The 19,660-nt window shown below is 37.8% G+C and overlaps 2 protein-coding genes across 7 annotated transcripts in view; one reads left to right on the top strand and one right to left on the bottom strand.

Annotated features, from left to right (window-relative positions):
• The window catches only part of LOC126481175 (translation initiation factor eIF-2B subunit beta), a 74,026-nt gene extending 67,403 nt beyond the window's left edge, over nt 1-6,623 (bottom strand). The window contains exons 1-2 of the mRNA XM_050104747.1: nt 6,442-6,623; nt 6,276-6,362 (exon numbers count right to left, since the gene is read on the bottom strand). Of these exons, the coding sequence (XP_049960704.1) occupies nt 6,276-6,362; nt 6,442-6,503 (149 nt within the window). The 5' untranslated portion in view covers nt 6,504-6,623. The remainder of the gene's footprint in view (nt 1-6,275; nt 6,363-6,441) is intronic.
• A 1,721-nt stretch (nt 6,624-8,344) lies between these two features.
• Nucleotides 8,345-19,660, top strand: part of LOC126482339 (CCR4-NOT transcription complex subunit 1) — a 129,116-nt gene continuing 117,800 nt past the window's right edge. For all 6 annotated transcript variants that reach the window (XM_050106420.1, XM_050106415.1, XM_050106417.1 and 3 more), the window contains exons 1-4: nt 8,345-8,656; nt 10,165-10,377; nt 10,459-10,639; nt 15,418-15,519. In XM_050106420.1, coding sequence (XP_049962377.1) covers nt 8,555-8,656; nt 10,165-10,377; nt 10,459-10,639; nt 15,418-15,519 — 598 coding nt within the window. In that variant the 5' untranslated portion in view covers nt 8,345-8,554. The remainder of the gene's footprint in view (nt 8,657-10,164; nt 10,378-10,458; nt 10,640-15,417; nt 15,520-19,660) is intronic.

Below are 19,660 nucleotides of genomic sequence, written 5' to 3'. Positions count from 1 at the left end.
ATCTTATTCTTATTCCCCTGCCTTTTCCTCAGTATCAACATTTCTGATGCTTATGCATTTATTGCCCTTATTGCCCCCCCCCCCCCCCCCCCAAATGAACAATGGACCTTGCTGTTGCTGGAGAGGCTCGCATACCTCATCCACACAGATAGCTTTACCGTAGGTGCTACCACAATGGAGGGGTGTCTGTTGAGAGGCAAGACAAATGTGTGGTTCCTGAAGAGGGGCAGCAGCCTTTTCAGCAGTTGCAGGGGCAACAGTCTGGATGACTGACTGATCTGGCCCTGTAACATTAACAAAAATGGACTTGCTATGCTGGTACTGTGAAAGGCTGAAAGCAAGGGGAAACTACAGCCGTAATTTTTCCCAAGGGCATGCAGCATTACTGTATGGTTAAATGATGATGGTGTCCTTTTGGGTAAAATATTCCAGAGGTAAAATAGTCCCCCCATTCGGATCTCCGGGCGGGGACTACTCAGGACGATGCCGATATCAGCAGAAAGAAAACTGGCATTGTACGGATTGGAGCGTGGAATGTCAGATCCCTTAATCGGGCAGGTAGGTTAGAAAATTTAAAAAGGGAAATGGATAGGTTAAAGTTAGAAATAGTGGGAATTAGTTAAGTTCAGAGGCAGGATGAACAAGACTTCTGGTCAGGATAATACAGGGTTACAAATAAAATAAAAAATAATGGTAATGCAGGAGTGGGTTCAATAACGAATAAAAAAAACAGGAACACAGATAAGCTACTATGAACAGCATAGTGAATGCATTACTGTAGTGAAGACAGGCATGAAGCCCAGGCCTACCACAGTAATACAAGTTTATATGCAAACTAGCTCAGCGGCTGAAGAGATTGAGGATATGTATGCTGCAGTAAAAGAAATTATTTAGATTGTTAAGGGAGACGAAAATTTTGTAGTCACGGGGGACTGGAGTGCAATTGCAGCAACAGGAAGAGAAGGAAATGCAGTAGGTGAATATGGACTGGGGGTAAGGAATGAAACGGGGAGCCGCTTGGTAGAATTTTGCACAGAGCATAACTAAATCATAGTTAACACTTGGTTTAAGAATGATGAAAGAAGGTTGTATAAACGAAATAGGCCTGGAGACACTCAAAGGTTTCAGACAGATTATATAACGGTAAAACAGAGATTTAGGAACCAGGTTTTAAATTGTAAGACATTTCCAGGGGCAGATGTGGACTCTGACCACAATTTATTGCTAATAAACTGTAGGTTAAAACTGAAGAAACTGCAAAAAGGTGGGAATTTAAGGAGATGGGATCTGGATAAACTGAAAGCACCAAAAGTTGTAGAGAGTTTCAGAGAGAGCATTATGGAACGATCACCAAGAAAGAGGGAAAGAAACCCCGAAGATGAAGAATGGGTAGCTTTGAGAGATAAAATAGTGAAGGCAGCAGAAGATCAAGTAGGTAAAAAGACAAGGGCTAATAGAAATCCTTGGGTAACAGAAGAGATACTGAATTTAATTGATGAAAGAAGAAAATACAAAACTGCACCAAATGAAGCAGGTGAAAAGGAATACAAAGTCTCAAAAGCGAGATATACAGGAAGTGCAAAATGGCCAAGCAGGGATGGCTAGAAGACAAATGTAAGGATGTAGAGGCATATATCACTAAGGGTAAGATAGATAATGCCTACAGGAAAATTAGAGAGACCTTTGGCAAAAAGAGAACCACTTGCATGAATATCAAGAGCTCATATGGAAACCGAGTTCTAAGCAAAAAAGGGAAAGCAGAAAGGTGGAAAGAGTATATAGAGGGTCTATACAAGGGCGATGTTCTTGAGGACAGTATTATGGAAATGGAAGAGGATGTAGATGAAGTTGAAATAGGAGATATTCCAGAGGTAAAATAGTCCCCCATTCGGATCTCCGGGCAGGGACTACTCAGGAGGACGTTGTTATCAGGAGAAAGAAAACTGACGTTCTACAGATCAGAGCATGGAATGTCAGATCGATTATTCGGGCAGGTAGGTTAGAAAATTTAAAAAAGGAAATGGATAGATTAAAGTTAGATATAGTGATAATTAGTGCAGTTAGGTGTCGAGAGAAACAAGACTTCTGGTCAGGTGAATACAGGGTTATAAACACAAAATCAAATAGGGGTAATGCAGGAGTAGGTTTAATAATGAATAGGAAAATAGGAATGCAGGTAAACTACTACAAACAGCATAGTGTACACATTATTGTGGCCAATGTGGTGTCACCGCCAGACACCACACTTGCTAGGTGGTAGTTTTAAATCGGCCGCGGTCCATTAGTACATGTCGGACCCGCGTGTCGCCACTGTGTGATCGCAGACCGAGCGCCACCACAAGGCAGGTCTCGAGAGACTGACTAGCACTCGCCCCAGTTGTACGGACGACGTAGCTAGTGACTACACTGACGAAGCCTCGCTCCTTTGCCGAGCCGATAGTTAGAATAGCCTTCAGCTAAGTCAATGGCTACGACCTAGCAAGGCGCCATTAGTAACATTGCATGTATCTCAAGAGTCTCACTTGTATCGCCACAATCTCCAGATGTACCAAAAGGATGGATTAAAGTTAAGTATTCCAGAAGCTACGTACTTTTCTTTATAGCATTCATTATGTATCCTGTTTCAGACCTCACGCCATCCTGCTTTAGCTTAGCGCGTGCCTTTCGGCTTCCTCTCATTGTGTCTAGGCTGTCTTGTCAAGACACAACAGCCAAGATAGATACAAAGCCCACGCCTACCACAGTAGTTCAAGTTTATATGCAAACTACATCTGCAGATGATGAAGAGATTGATGAAATGTATGATGAGATAAAAGAAATTATTCAGATAGTGAAGGGAGACAAAAATTTAATAGTCATGAGTGACTGGAACTCGATACTAGGAAAAGGATGAGAAGAAAACGTAGTAGGTGAATGTGGAATGGGAGTAAGGAAAGAAAGAGGAAGCCGCCTGGTAGAATTTTGCACAGAGCATAACTTAATCATAGCTAACACGTGGTTCAAGAATCATGAAAGAAGGTTGTATATGTGGAAGGAGCCTGGAGATACTGGAAGGTCTCAGATTATATAACTGCAAGACAGAGATTCAGGAACCCGGTTTTAAGTTGTAAGACATTTCCAGGGGCAGATGTGGACTCTGACCACGACCACAATCTATTGGTTATGAACTGTAGATTAAAACTGAAGAGACTGCAAAGAGGTGGGAATTTGAGGAGATGGGACATGGATAAACTGAAAGAACCAGAGGTGGTAGAGAGTTTCAGAGAGAGCATTAGGGAACGACTGACAAGAATGGGGGAAAGAAATACAGTAGTAGAAGAACCGGTAGCTTTGAGAGATGAAATAGTGAAGGCAGCAGAGGATCAAGTAAGTAAAATTAGGAGGGCTAATAGAAATCCTTGGGACACAAAAGAGATACTGAATTTCATTGATGAAAGGAGAAAATACAAAAATGCAGTAAATGAAGCAGGTGAAAAGGAATACAAACATCTCAAAAATGAGATCGACAGGAAGTGCAAAATGGCTAAGCAGGGATGGTCAGAGGACAAATGTAAGGATGTAGAGGCACATATCACTAAGGGTAAGATAGATAATGCCTACAGGAAAATTAGAGAGACCTTTGGCGAAAAGAGAACCACTTGCATGAATATCAAGAGCTCATATGGAAACCGAGTCCTAAGCAAAAAAAGGAAAGCAGAAAGGTGGAAAGAGTATATAGAGGTCTATGCAAGGGCAATTTACTTGAGGGCAATATTATAGAAATGGAAGAGGACGAAGATGAGGATGAAATAGGAGATATGACACTGCGTGATGAATTTGACAGAGCACTGAAGACCTAAGTTGAAACAAGGCCTCAGGAGTAGACAACATTTCATTAGAACTACTGATAGCCTTGGGACAGCCAGTCAAGAAAAAACTCTACCATCTGGTGAGCAAGATGTATGAGACAGGTGAAATACCCTCAGACTTCAATAAGAACATAATAATTCCAATCACAGAGAAAACAGGTGTTAACAGCTGTGAAAATTACCAAACTGTGAGTTTAATAAGCCACAGCTGCAAAATAGACTGGCAATGGCAAGGAAAGCGTTTCTGAATAAGAGAAATTTGTTAACTATAGATTTAAGAGTCAGGAAGTCTTTTCTGAAAGTATCTGCATGGAGTGTAGCCGTGTATGGAAGTGAAATATGGACGATAAACAGTTTAGACAAAAAGAGAATCGAAGCTCTTGAAACGGGGTGCTATAGAAGAATGCTGAACATTAGATGGGAAGATCATGTTAACTAATGAGAAGGTACTGAATAGAATTGGGAAGAAGAGGAATTTGTGGCACAACTTGATTAGAAGTTGGGATCAGTTGGCGGGACACATTCCGAGGCATCAAGGGATCACCAATTTAGTACTGAAGGGATGCGCAGATGGCAAAAATTGTAGAGGGAGTTCAAGATGCGAATACACTAACCAGATTCAGAGGGATGTAGACTGCAGTAGTTATACAGGGATGAAGAGGCTTGCACAGCTTAGAGTAGCTTGGAGAGCTGCATCAAACCAGTGTCTGGACTGAAGACCACAACAACATCAACACACTTGTATTGCAGAAAAATATGCTCAATATGACAACAATTTGCTTTTTGACTATAATACTTGCCTCATACCAGGCTTCTCATACTCTGTAGTAATCCATGGGCTTGCCATCCCTTTTTACCAACCTCCTTATCATTCCGCCAGCTATCTTCTCTTATGCTCCCCACATACTCGAAACTTCCAACTTTCCTTGGTACTTGCAATGTAAAACTGTGCACTTCGCAAAATGCAGAACAGTAGTAGTAGAATTTCTTATGACTACAGTATCAATCACCATTGGAATCAGTCAATTCATATAAAACAACAGTATGACATGGAATGGAATAATCACAGAGCCTCAGACATAGGTAAGACAGGTGGCAAATTCAATCCATTTGAAAGGTATTGGGAAAATGCTGTCTACAATGGAGATTGCTTACAAATCGCTCATGTGTGCCACCTTAAAGTACTGCGCAAGTTTGTGGAATCCACTCAAGGACTATCAGGGGATACTGAATGTGTACAAAGAATGGTGGAACAAATGATCACAGCTTTGTTTGACTCATGGAAAAGCTTCATGGAAATTCTGAAAAATATGAATCGGCAGATGTTTGAAGACAGACACCAATTATCCTTTGAAAGCCTATGTACACAGTTCCAAGAACCAGTATTAAGTGATTAATCTAGATATACTCTTCAGTCATCTATGAAATGTTCCTGTAGGAACCACCAAGACAAGATTAGGCTGACTAAAGATGCACAGAGGCCCTGAAGCAGTCATTCTTCTCATGTTCCATTTGCGATTGGACTAGGAATAAACCTCAGTACAGAGCTCAGTAAGCCGCCTAATATAATTCACTATGGTTTGCATGAAATGTATATAGGGCTAGAGTAGATGAACATGGTGACAATTATTAAAGACCATAAAAATGATTTACTTAACACGAAAACCAGGGAAGACAAAGTAGTAGTGGTGGTGGTGGTGGTGGTGGTGGTGGTAGTAGTATTAGTAGTAGTAACAGTTGTAGTAAACAATTAACTTGGCACTTTAAGCAGAAAAAGAAAGCAAAAATTTTTCGAGCATGTATATATTACATGTAAAACGTAATGCTGATGACAAAGAACTTAGTACCCAGATACATAAAAATAAAACAATTACCAAATGATACAAAGAAATAAAAAATGGCATCAAACCTCTTTAAAAAAACTGCCAAACAATAAAGCAGCAAATGATTTTCAGTCTATTCCAATATAAAGTAATCTTTAATAAGAGTATTCCATATATATATCCAGTGCTTACCACACTTAGCTACTGTAACCACTTTTGGCCATGTAAAAATATCTAGATGTTAGCTAAACAGGCAACTACATTTAAACATAATTTTGGTGGTAATGGAGATAGTTAACCAACTATCAAACTAATATAAACTAAAATGAATAACTGGCACGAAACAAGATTACAGGTGATACCCATTTACAAACATTTTGTGGTGGATTGGCGATAGTGTACTTTACACAGATGAATAAAAATGTAATGGAAATAACAGAGGAAAGGTCCCCAAGATGTGACGAACGGGAGTTGCTGGTTTGGGGATGTTATATTTTGCTACAGCTTGGTGTACAGAAACACTTCTAGGGGTAGTGTCCCCCGAGGAAATGGGTCTTAAATGATAAGGGTTTTAATTTCGTTGATGACAGAAAACAATACTTACTTTGCTGTTTTCCACTCTGCGTGCGTGATAATATTTTTTAATAATTCAACAGTGGCTGTGGCTATGGTATATGAATCACGCATTTTTCTGAAACAAATATTTATTTACTCCACATATGTCAACTCTTAGTTCTTTCATGTTGATAATTCTCAAACTGCGTACCCACCCTTGTTTGATGTCACTCACAAATCTGTCAATCAACTGATAATGCCCGTTAGTATCTCGCATTTTCGCTTATGGATCTTGCTCGTACCAATATTTATTTATGTAGCCTACTATCCTCCCACGCGTCACAGTTTTTCTCTCAAAGCACACCTCTGTGATCACCTCATTCCTTACAAGTTGTGTCTCTGGCCTCACCGCCTGCGCAGCGCTTTCGGCGCAAGAACTGTTTTAAAAGAGTAGGATAGGAGCGTAGGTCGGAGAACAGAATGAATTAGTTGAACATGAAGAAAATTTCTTCAGTCGGAAAGCTATTCAGTTTGGAAAAATGCGTAAGTTTTCGTATATGAATGTTCACAGTATAGTCATCATGGGGCAGTGCATTTTGAAATTCCTCCTTTTTGTATGATTGGAAAATAAACGCTTTTTGTTCTTTCAATCCGAAAAAAAAAGGTTGCGAAATGCACTAATCCGTTAGTGTGCACCTAGAGATCACTAGCGTGAACACATATTCCGAACAGTAATTAGCGGATAGAAGGGAGGACAAGCTGTCATTACCGATTTGCATTTCTAAAACATTTCCAGTTATTCAAAAGAACGTTGATTATTATCGGTCAAAGTTTTCTAAACGCGTCCGCGGAATAGCAATGGAAATTGATGCTTTGATGATGTAGGAATTAAGTACGATATTGCAATTTCAGGTGAAAACTATTGGGTACATCTTCGTTTTAAGGGTTACGTTACTGCCTCACAACCAAATTGTTTTTGTAAAATTATTGTTTTTAAATATTTACAAAATATTATACCGTTTTGTGTGTGAAATGCGAACACACAAAAATTGGACTATTGTTAACTGTGTTTTCAGGCATTGAGGAAAGCAACAGAGACGTACATAAATCTTGTAACAATGCAATCGATGAAAAATGTTTAGTCTCTACAGTACCAATACGAAAGGCATAACATTTTTTTTTAAATTTCTTGAACTTTACAGACGCCATCTGGTTGGTATGAAAAACAATCACAGCGAAAATATCTACACATACTTTCGTCTATAAGGGTGGACGTTGCAGAGCACGACGAAGCGCTACACGCTTACTACGAAGAAACTTCGCCGTGGCAACTCTGTTGCGTTGCTACTTCATTCTGGGGAAGGATGAGTAATGTTCATTTCTATAGTCGGAAGAAATTTAAAACGAATCCATCAGCAGAGATTTACAACGATTATAATGATATAAGGCGCGTAAGAAGAGTAAAAAAAGGCGAGCTGTAAAACTTTATTTCTGGATACTATAGATCATTAAAGAGTTGTTAGGTAAGTCGGATCTGTAGCTGATAGTGTTGTTTGGTCTGCAAACGGAATTTGACCGAATGTGTTAAGCGAAGTGACGAGACCGTGAATGCGCAAGAGCGATTTAAGTTCCAGTTGGGTTACACTAAAAAGAGATCGTCTGATTTCCTTGTAACTGGCTCCTGATTAGTATTCCACTCAGTGTGTTATTTGTATTTCATGGAAGACAAGAAATTGTCTCCTATCACTCCTGAACACCTGCATCTTCGCGCATGAGAAATGTGGCATCAATAATTACAGAATTGACTAAAGGTTTATCCAATTTGCAGTGGTGTGTCAAAAAAATACTTATTGCATTAGAAAAAAATAAAACCGTTTCAACATGTGCGATTTGTGGCTCAAGCGTAGATAAAAATTTCGCAGTAAACAGGCGCACCAGACGCATTTTCTCTCGGTGGACTGCCCCTATAACTGTTGAGATTCTTGACATTTAAAACGTCACCTGACTCGCAAACTTTTTAATGGGGAAAGAGGAGTAGTCTCATTGTCTTGTGCTGCCGCCTACGTTGACGAAATGAACTAATGGCTTTGGATTTCAGCGAGTCTTTGCCTCAAACGAAGTTTACCGGAGAAAATAATAGCAGCAATTTGTTTCGCCATGATGTTGATGTGAATTAGTTTGTCAAAGCCACTTCCCGATGTTGTACTTAGGCCCATATCAATGTAGAAAATACGCATTCCTCAGGAAGGGAAACGGGGGCAGCATTTCGTGGATACCAAAGAAAGCTTCAAACGTGTTTGAAGCTTTCGAGGCCGTATTCATGGAACTATGAACCTGGACTCGTTGTCTTTTGCCTTGTCACAAATATGTTATTTGGTTACAAATTTAACAAAGAAAAATTATAAGCAAAGTGTTCAGGATATATATCATGTAAGTAATAGGAATGTAACTGAAGAATATTAATATCGTCTTGAATACGGTTTGTTGTGTGCTTGCATATGGTGGATAGTTGAGAGGAAAGAGCTGGATCAGAAGTTATCTGTGCAAAATTTTCGAAAAACTGAAAATATAGACTTATGAAGTCAAGTTCTTCAGAGTACGCCAAGTGACACCAGTGAACGGATTCGTAAACAAACAGACGCAACCCGTATGGGTCTTGGTTTGCAAGCTATAGTAGGGTTTCTGGCCCTGTTGCATCAAATTATGAAAAAAATGTTGGAGTGTTAAGTGCTTCTGTGTTAATTATTGCCGAAATTCTTGACTGAAGATTGCCATGTTGAATTCAGTTCGTCGAGATCGTACTAACTATTTAGTGAAATGCCAGATTTGTGATACACAAAATCGGTGCGTAGTTGCAGGAAACTCATATTTCTGCTGTTTTGAATTGCTTTTTGGTAATTCCGCCTAAGCTGTGACTCTATCGAAATTATAAGAAACTTTGAATTTTATTTCTGTTACAGTTCACGAACATTGAAATAGTTTTATGAAATTGTGAGTTCCGAAAAGGGGGGGGGGGGGTTATTTGTCTTTGTGGAGCGTTTGAGAGGTATCGTGTGTACCAGATTTGTTTGCAGAGAATTATTAAATATAAAAATAATGATATGCGTACTCAGTTTAATCTTAGATTCGGCAAAATAAAGAAGCTTCGTTTTATAGTTGTTAGAGTGCGAAGGAGATTTGTCAGTAACATTCATTGAGGACGAATGGTGGCATCAAGAAATCACCATTATTTGTTTTTGGTAGAATTGAGCAATCTTCGTAAAATTACATTTGTCGTATAATGCAAATTCGGGTGTAATAGGGATGCTGTGTTACGTTAGGATGTTGTAGTGACCCTACACAAAATAGAATTGAATTCTGAAAACACAAACAAATAAAATCCCCGATGAATATTTTGGTTCGTACTGAATATACATGCAATCGAACCACCAAGAAAAAGGAGTGTGGGGTATTATTCAGATAACTTAAGACATTGTAGTAAGGTGTGAAACATAATTCCTGCCGACTGCATGGTGCGACTGAAGGATAGACGGTCGCCCCTGTAGCATCGAATTAAAATCCATGAAGAAATAACCAGAACAAAAACATTGTGAATAAAGTAGTTGAAACTTTAGGGTTAACTAAGTTATCCCAGCTAATTAGTTTTTTTAGGTGTTGAGGAAAGGGGAAGGCTGATGGTTAAATAAATAAATAAAAAAAAAACCTTGCTCCAAATAGCATAAGAAGAAATTGTTAAAAATAATTAGTCATTGGAATCTTTTACACAGTTGTAGCTGTTTGTGAAATGCAAGTAACAATACATGTGGAAATGTTCGGCTGAACAATTTCATTAAAGAACTACGTCTGATGTTTTTGATCGGTCATCAATATAACACTGTGAAATTTCGGTAAAATATTCTGTCGTATTAGAAATACTGAGTGTAACTATCTAATTACAGTTGGTGTCAGCATACGGGCTTGAAGCAGAAAGGCACTTGCTGCGTTGTCTCTTCTCGCACATTGATTTCAGTGCTGAGGGGACTAAAACTAGCAGCAGTAAAGACTTCCACCAAATTTTGCTTCTTAGCCAGGAGTGCACATCACTGCTGACAAAGCCCACATTTATATCTAGTATTTGCTACGCCACTGATAATCCTTTACACCATCAGAAGGTTTGTTCACTTCTCTAAATCAAGTTAATAATTAACCCGTTACTTCTGTTGTTATCATGTTAAGGTTTTGATATGTTTCAGACTTTAAAACCATCATCACAACTTTTACCACAAGTTAGCAAAGTTTTGAAGCTAACTCCAGTCCAGGAAGTAGCATTCGGCTTGGCATTACTACATTCATTAAACCTAGAAACTCAAAATTTTGCTGCCCAGTTTTTGAAAGCTCGGCTCCCAGATCTTATAGTATCTTACATAAATACAGGTGAGTGTTACTTCATATAGAAATTAAAAAAGGGAATGTATTTACAATAATTTTTTGATTGGTCTAAATGCATTAGAAAGTATGTGATCAGACCATGTGTACAGGACATGAAAAGGAATTGGTTTGTGGAGGTTACAGATATTAGTTCCTGCATTTTTTTGGGTCTGTAGAACAGGAACTGAGTCCAATCTAATTTAATAGATACATCATGCTGCAGTTACATTACTTGGTGACAGTTCATTACTAGTAGTTAGATGGTCGGCCACAAATTTTTTTGTGTCTGTCGTACTGCACTTACTATGCTCCCTTTTTACCCGTTATTTTAATATGCAAGTGAAGACTGTCTGTAAAGTACACACAAGTCTAACGAAGAGGCCTTAAGTTAAGCTGAAATTGAAGATGATTTGGTATAACTTTTAAGTTAATGACATCAGGGTAGAACTGTATTGCCATCTGTTATCTAATCTGTGGAGATTCATCTTAGTATAGCCCTAGGTCTAGAGGCATAATCCGCATCTCTTTACAGGCAGGGGGGTTACCTTCATACTCTCGGATTTTATTGAGTTTAGCATATATTAAAATTCAGGAGTAACTAGATATTTTGTTAGAGGTTTTTTTTAAAAAGGTGATTGCTTTGTGATTACAATGGTATCCTCCATTTGGATGCATCTGTCAAAGTTCTTTTACTGTCACCTTTTGAATTTATTTATTTTTTGTAATTTATAGAAATTTTTTTTCAAAAATGCCAATCCACAAAAAGCTAGATTTTTTTCTGTTGATTAGTATCATGTATTACTATGTTCTCTGTAAAGGAGAGCTTCCACTTTAAAGTAGGGCAGATTTTATTTTTAAAAATATTTTTTTTGAACTTTCAAGGATAATGTATGTCTTCACTGAAGTTGTTTCTTACTAATTTCTTTGTTGCAATGTTTATTTCTATTGTAAATAATCTTCATGGGTTTGCCACTAGATCACGTTGAGCAAATTCCACAATATTCCCTCGGAGCAACTGTCAGGCATCTTGCTCCGAGGAAATATTGTGGAATTTGCACGTGATCCGGCGGCAAACCCGTGAAGACTATTTACAACACATTCACCGGGAAAGCTTGAAGAGTCACAACTGGTACCTTTATTTCTATTGTCTATTGCATTTATTTATTATCACTTTCTTTGTTGCTGTTATGTATTATTACTTTCTTTGTTGCTGTTATGTATCATCCCTTACTTTGTTGCAGCTATTTTTTGTCACTTACTTTGTTGCAGCTATTTTTTGTCACTTACTTTGTTGCAGCTATTTTTTGTCACTTTCATTGTTGAAGTTATTTCTTAAACTTTGTTCTAGTTTCTTGTCAGTTTCTTTGTCGTGTTTGTTCATTGCAAGTTTCTGTATTGTAGTTGTTCAGTGCGAATTTGTTTACTGAAGAGGCTTCTAAGAAATCTGAGACCATCCAGCGAGTTCTGTGTTCCGTGAGGAATTTGCCAGTTGACACAGCTACCGTGTGTATTGTGAAAAGGACTGTTTCAAATGTTTTCTGACTGGGACCACAGGAGAGTGAAGTGCGCTGACTATTTGCATATCTACATGAGTTTTATATAAGACAAATAAAAAAAAACAGACTTTGGTTAGGTTTGGAATAAGTGCTCTCATTTGAAGACTGTTTCAAAGTGAAGATGTTTCCAGTGACTACTTTTTGTGTTTTAAATGTTTTGACAGAATAACAATAATAATAGTATCTGAACAAGGTGAAGCCTCCCATGCTGCAGATGATGCAGATTTTGCGTCAATAGAAGAAGGATTAAATATGCTGAATCAGTCACTCAACCACAGAGGTAGGTGTTAATCCTGTTAAGAAACTGTGATCAGTGAAGTAGTCATAAGCTCTATGCATCAAGAAAGTGCAGAGAAATTACTAAAGCTATGGATGAATAAGCTACAGCAAAAATGACCACACGCTTAAAAGTAGAAATTCCATCTTCAGAAGAAAATGAACCAAACCACTTTTGCATCTCTTGCCAGGAATTTTTCACAAATATCAATTTAGCTCTTGAGTATTGTGTATCCTACAGTAAAAATGTGCAAGTTTTGACTTTTTCAAAGAAAACAATTTTGAGCCACGTTCGTTCAGTATGTAAGTACATGGTTGACAAATCAAGAAATGTGAGGTCTGTAAAATGAGTCTTTGGAAGACCAGACCCCTATTATGGTCATCCTGTAGAAGCAGCTAAAGTTCAAATAGTTCATTTTATCTGGAAGATATATGGGGCTGTTCTCACCAGAGTGCCAACAAAAAACGCCCTATAACTGTAACAGTTGGAGGTCAAAAAGTTGTGAAAGTGAAGAGGTACATGACTTGCAGTATTAGAGAAACTTTTGAAATTTATAAGAGCAACTATACAACTTCAGGTATTGGAAGGTCAAAATTTGATGCACTATGACCTAAGTGGGTAGTTCCACACCCACCTAGAGATGTTTGTTTGTGTGTACTGCACGAATTTTGTACTTTGTATGGTAACTTTGAAGAACTTACTGAGCATGTGACATATGACACCTGGATTGGACATGTGAAGTCATTAGTAGTCTGTGATGTAAAGCAAGGGACTTGTTTGTTTCAAGAATGTGGCGACTGCCCTGGAAAGGGAGGACTGTCTTTACAGACACTTGGTCTGGAAGACGTAGCAGATAACAGTGCAGAAATTATATATGCGACATGGGAGAAAAATAAACTAATTAAGAAAACTGTTGCCTTTGACAGTTTCATTGATGAACTTGGTGAATGGTCAGTGAAAGCAGTAACACATGAGCATCTGAAGAAATTGCAACAACACATTGCAGAAGTGAAAGGGTGTGTACAGGATGAAGAACTATGTTCAGTGCTTTTCTGTGATTTTGCTGAGAACTGGTCTGTAATTTTACCACAAGAAGTACAAGGGTATCATTAGAGTAATGACCAGCTTTCAATTTTTACAGGAGTGATGTATTTTCAAAACAAGACCACAAGTGTTGCAGTTATAAGTGATGGCACCAGACATAACTCAGCACATGCTTTTCTAGCAATGCACAAAATTCTTCAACTGCAAACCAGGGCAGAGAAGATCATTATTATTTCTGATGGTGCTCCTAGACATTTTAAAAATCGTTACCAGCTGTATGAATTCAGGAAGTCACTTGTGCCAACTGACTCCGTATACAGTGCTAGTGGTCATGGGAAGCAGCCTTGTGATGCTGTAAGAGGCCTGCTGAAGCACCATGCTACAAAACAGAATCTTTCCAGACCAGATATTGCTGCAATTCAGAATGCTGAGGATTTTACAAGAGTCATGAAATCTTATACATCCACAGCTCTCACTCTTTTGTCCAAAGAGGAAATCGAAGAATTCTATGAACAGAAAAAAGGAGAATGGTCCAAACTAACTACTCTTGTGACAGGAACTCTGAAGACACGTTATTGGACTCGGTGGTGGATGAACTCATATTGCATGCACTTCGAAGAGCAAGGAAGAAGAAATTCTGTTCATTTGGCCAACCCCTCAGAAACAGCAGAATAACATATCAGATTCACAACCTGAGAAGTGGGATGTTTGTTGCATGTGTGTATGACTGTGACTGGTTGATTGCAGAGATTATAGACACCAGTTATGAGTTAAATGAAATCGTAGTGAACTTTATGCTACCACATGGACCAGCTACTGGATATAGGGTTTCAGCTGAAGGACAGCAACAATGCCATCAGTGCTCTCACTTCCTGTTCATAATGTTTTGAAGATTTTTTAAGTGCTCCAGTTCCTATTGGTTCAACAGGAAAGTATCACTCTATATCAAAGGAAGATACTGAAGCAGTGGAACACATTTTTAGTTCACTGGCTAATTTCAGTACAAAACAGAGTGCACAGTAGTTGTATAAATTGAAACCTTTAGGTCTTTGGACCTTTCACGTATATTTTGGAGTCATTTAAAATGCTTGAAAGGTGAGTCTCTTACTCATCCTTCAAAACTAAAATTATGTTAAATAGGGCTAGGTTGTGATTTTTATGATCCTGTTATGTGATAATGTGGTAATAAAACAGGTGTTATGTATGGCAAAAATTTCAATTGTTTATAAAACCTGTTCAACGTAAAAGTGGAAGCTCTTCCTTTCAGGGAATTTAGAACTGTATGGTACTAATCAACAGAAAAAAATAAAAACTTTATGGATTGGCATATTCGAAAAAAAAAATTCCATAAACTATAAAAAAAATTTTCAGAACACTATCGTAAAAGAACTTTGACAGTTAAGTCCAAATGGAGGATTTCTTTGTAATCATTAAACAATTTTCTAAAAGAAAAAACAGCAAAATATCTAGAACTTTTCCAGAGATACAGCATTTATAATTTTTCCAAAATTTGCATCTTAAAAATGGTATGCGCAGTGTCATCTTTGGAGGGCTGTATTTCAGAACAGAAATTTTTTTGGAGAAAACAAAAAATACATGTTCCTTACTTAGTCCTTCATTTTAACATGTGCTAAATTCAATACTTCTATTTGAAGCTATTTTTTAAAAAGTGGTATAAGTATGTAGAACTATATCTTCCGGTAGGCAGTATGTTCTTATCTCTGTCTCAGTAGGATGCCAGAAAATAATTGGCCAGAGAATGGTACATGGTATCCCTGGCAAGAATTTGCAATTTTAATTTGAGTTAGCCTTTTATAGTGAGTAAAGTTTTTTTTCTATTAGTCATTGTTATCTTATAGCTATTTTCCTTTTAACCAGAATTTATATGAATTCTCTAATTTTTGTAGAAACAGCTAGCAACCAGCAAGAACTCAGTCTGCGTGACATTCCTTCTGAGGTTCTCCACTTGATAGTTGTCAGTTTACTCCAGGGATTCAAAGATCAATTTGGTGAGTAATGATAAAAATATTTCAGTTAATTCTGTGTTCTATATGCCATTGAAATAGGAAATGCAGCTTATTTTTGGCATGTAGAATACAAATGCTAATCTAACAAACTGGAAGATAAAATCAACAAAGGAAAGTCCGTGATGTAATGTTAACAACATGATGAAGTGGATGGATTGCTACTCACCACATAGTGGAGATGGTGAGTCGCAAATAGGCACAACAAAAGACTGCTAAACAAGTGAGCTTTCCGTTAAAAGGTCTTTTTTAGCTCGCGCGCACACACACACACACACATTCTCTCTCTCTCTCTCTGTCTTTCTTTCTTTCTTTCTTTCTTTTCCTGCCTGCGAATCAACTCCACTGTATGGTGAGCAGCAATCTTATCCTTTTGATAATATTGTGAAGTCGGAAGATAAGTAATATACCATAACAGAAAGTTCCTTCAACTGTAGACTGTACGTATACTGTCACTTCTGTGACATCATGCGCATATCATTTCATTTAATGTTCCTTAATTTCAACTTGGGTAGAGTAAGTATGATTGTAATGCTGCTAACCATATTGGCAGCAGAACAATCATGATGAACACTCAAGGGATCTTTGGTTGAATGCCAGATTATTACATTTCACCTTGGGTGCTTTTGTGAGCCATGCAAAGTGTTGTTTGTAAGGTGCCAAGTTTATTCAAAGTACCATAAGGGTTATAAAATCGTATCAGAATAAGATATCACTACACTGGCAGCTCATAAAGTTGGATAAAATTAGTCAAATCAACCAACTTAGGTTAATTTCTGGACAGTGATGTCACAGATTCCTTTGCTTTCTTGTATTTGACAATATATTGTAATTATAATAGTTTTTGTTGAGTGTACCAGTTTCATGTTTAAAAAATTTAAAATGGGTAATGGATAGGTTGAAGGTAGAAATAGTGGGAATTATTGAAGTTTGGTGGCAACATGACCTCTGGTCAAGTGAATACAGGGCTATAAATACAAAATCAAATAACAGTAATGCAGGAGTTAAGTAATAAGAAAATAGGAACACGGGTAAGCTATGGTATAAATGGAATAGCATAAGAGTGGTTTAAGTAATATGTACAGAACAGTAAGCAAAAAGTTTCCTTATATGGGTCAAGTGAGTTAAATAAGTTTGCCGCAATAGTACAAGTATATATGCCAACTAGAATCACAGATGCCAACTAGCATCACAGATGACAAAGAGATTGCAGAAATGTATGATGCAATACGAGAAATTATTGCTATAGTGAAGGGAGATGAAAATTTAATAGTTACAGGTGACTGGAACTCGATAGTAGGAAAAGGAAGAGAAGGAAATGTAGTAGGTGAATATGGAATGGGCGTAAGAAATGAAAGAGGAAGCTGTTTGGTAGAATTTTGCACAGAGCATAACTTAATAATAGCTAACACTTGGTTCAAGAATCATGAAAGAAGGCTGCATATGTGGAAGAGGCCTGGAGAATACAAACGTTTCAAAAATGAGATCGATAGGAAGTGCAAAATGGCTAAGCAGGGATGGATAGAGGACAAATGTAAGGATGTAGAGGCTTATCTCACTAGGGGGTAAGATACATACTGTCTCCAGGAAAATTAGAGAGACTATTGAAGAAAAGAGAACCACCTGTATGAATATCAAGATCTCAGATGAAAACCAATTCTAAGCAAAAAATGGAAAGCAGAGAGGTGGAAGGAGTATATAGAGGGTCTATGCAAGGGCAATGTACTTGAGGGCAATATTATAGAAGTGGAAGACGACATAGATAAGGATGAAATGGGAGATACAACACAGCGTGATGAATTTGACAGAGCACTGAAAGACCTGACTTGAAACAAGGCCCCAGGAGTAGACAACATTTCATCAGAACTGCTGATAGCCTTGGGAGAGCCAGTCAAGACAAAACTCTCTACCATCTGGTGAGCAAGATGCATGAGACAGGTGAAATACCCTCAGACTTCAAGAAGAATATAATAATTCCAATCACAGAGAAAACAAACTAAGAGTTTAATAAGCCACAGCTGCAAAATACTAACACGTATTCTTTACTGACGAATGGAGAAACTGGTAGATGCCGACCTCGGGGAAGATCAGTTTGGATTCCGTAGAAATTTTGGAACATGTGACCCTATGATTTATCTTAGAAGATAGATTAAGGAAAGGCAAACCTATGTTTCTAGCATTAGTAGACTTAGAGAAAGCTTTTGACAATGTTGAGTGGAATACTCTCTTTCAGATTCTGAAGGTGGCAGGCATCAAATACAGGGAGTGAAGGGCTATTTTAAAGTTTGTACAGAAACCAGATGGCAGCTATGTGAGTTTAGGGGCACAAACGGGATGCAGTGGTTGAGAAGGTAGGAGGACAGGGTTGGAGCATATCCCCAAAGTTATTCAATCTGTATATTGAGCAAGCAGTAAAGGAAACGAAAGAAAAATTCAGATTAGGAACTAGAATCCATGGAGAATAAATAAAAACTTTGAGGTTTGCTGATGAAATTGTAATTGTCAGACAGCAAAGCACCTGGAAGAGCAGTTCAACGGAGTGGACAGTGTCTTGAAAGGAGGATACAAGATGAAAATCAACGAAAGCAAAATGAGGATAATGGAATGTAGTCAAATTAATCAGATGATGCTGAAGGAAATAGATTACGAAATGAGAGACATAAGTAGTAAGAGTTTTGTTATTTGGGAAGCAAAATACTGATGGTCGAAGAGAGGATATAAAATGTAGACTGGCATTGGCAAGGAAAGCATTTCTGAAGGAGACACATTTGTTAACATATAGTGTAGTTTTAACTGTCGGAAACTCTTTTCTGAAAGAACTATCTAGTATAGCCCCAGTTTGGAAATATCATAGTTCCAGAGTTGATGCACAGAGTAGTCTGAGCCGTAGTGGGGAGGTGGGTAGTCTCCACATGACGCATGTTCACTTATAGTGGTTTTGCTGTTTCCTCTTCATTTATTGCTCCCATGTCAATTGAAAACGAAGCAGATTTCTGTGGCCGGGAGCTATCAAATGAATTAAATTGCTTCACATAATTACGGAAGGCTAAAATATATTATTAATTTCAGATTTTATTTTATTTCCACCCTTCAGACAGCCCAGCATTAATCGCCTTGCAGAACAATGAAGGTATTTTTTTTTTTTTTTTTCAAAGAAATTTGGCTTTTATTAATCTTTTCTGCTGAGGCAATCAATTTCATTGAAAGTAAGTGATTCCACACTGTTCGCTACATTTCAATTGTTCGCTACTTTTCAAGTGCACATTTTTATCTTCTAGCACACATGACATTATGCCATAATAATGGTACTCCCAGAAAATTTACATCTGAATCTGGACATATGAATGTGCACTTCAAGCCAAAGTATGCATTTTAGTACGGTTCACGAAATTCTTATGTTCTTGAAGTATCATCTGACGTGTTGTTTCTTTCATGACAGCGTGTAAGATCTTTTAATGTTTTACACATACGAACAAATGGGCTTCCTGCGTCATTGTAGCTGCTCTAGGGCAATGACTCCCATTCTCTGGCACTCTGTGCCAGCTGCTCAAATGAACCTATTTCTAACAGGTCGCAGGAAAATATTGCAAATGATGATTTGAAAAGCTTTACATTCAAAGTAAATTTCCTATTATAAAAGATGAAATATTTGCTAGAATGTACGATTAGTTCCGTAAATCACAGGCTGTTTGACTCTCATTTGTCAAACATTTATAAATTTTGCCGGCACAATTATGCGATGTATCTTAAAGTGTAACATGCGCATAAAAGATCAACATTATGTGTGGTAGCTTAGCTTCTCTTGCAGCTTATTAATCTTAGAGACCAATATTATATGTGAAAGCTTTTCATTTCATGTAGCAACACTATGTATATTAATTTAATTTTTCTTATTTGTGTGTTTGCGCTACTTAACAGCGATCTTGCTATTGGCTGACCACATCACGTGCCCTATGCTGTCAGCGGCTGGCGAGATCATGCGACATGAGCTATGACTGGCTTACAAAAGCGCATCGCAATCTCAATTTCAATGCATCGGAAAGTAACATTGGAATTTGAATTTACACCTTCGTAATACAAAAATATGCAGCATATATGTTGCTGCACATCAAAGATCTTTCCAAAA

The sequence above is a fragment of the Schistocerca serialis genome, chromosome 5 (genome assembly GCF_023864345.2).
Source record: "Schistocerca serialis cubense isolate TAMUIC-IGC-003099 chromosome 5, iqSchSeri2.2, whole genome shotgun sequence".
Lineage (NCBI taxonomy): Eukaryota > Metazoa > Arthropoda > Insecta > Orthoptera > Acrididae > Schistocerca > Schistocerca serialis.
Note: the sequence above shows the minus strand (reverse complement) of the source record. Positions and strands in the feature narration are given on the sequence as shown.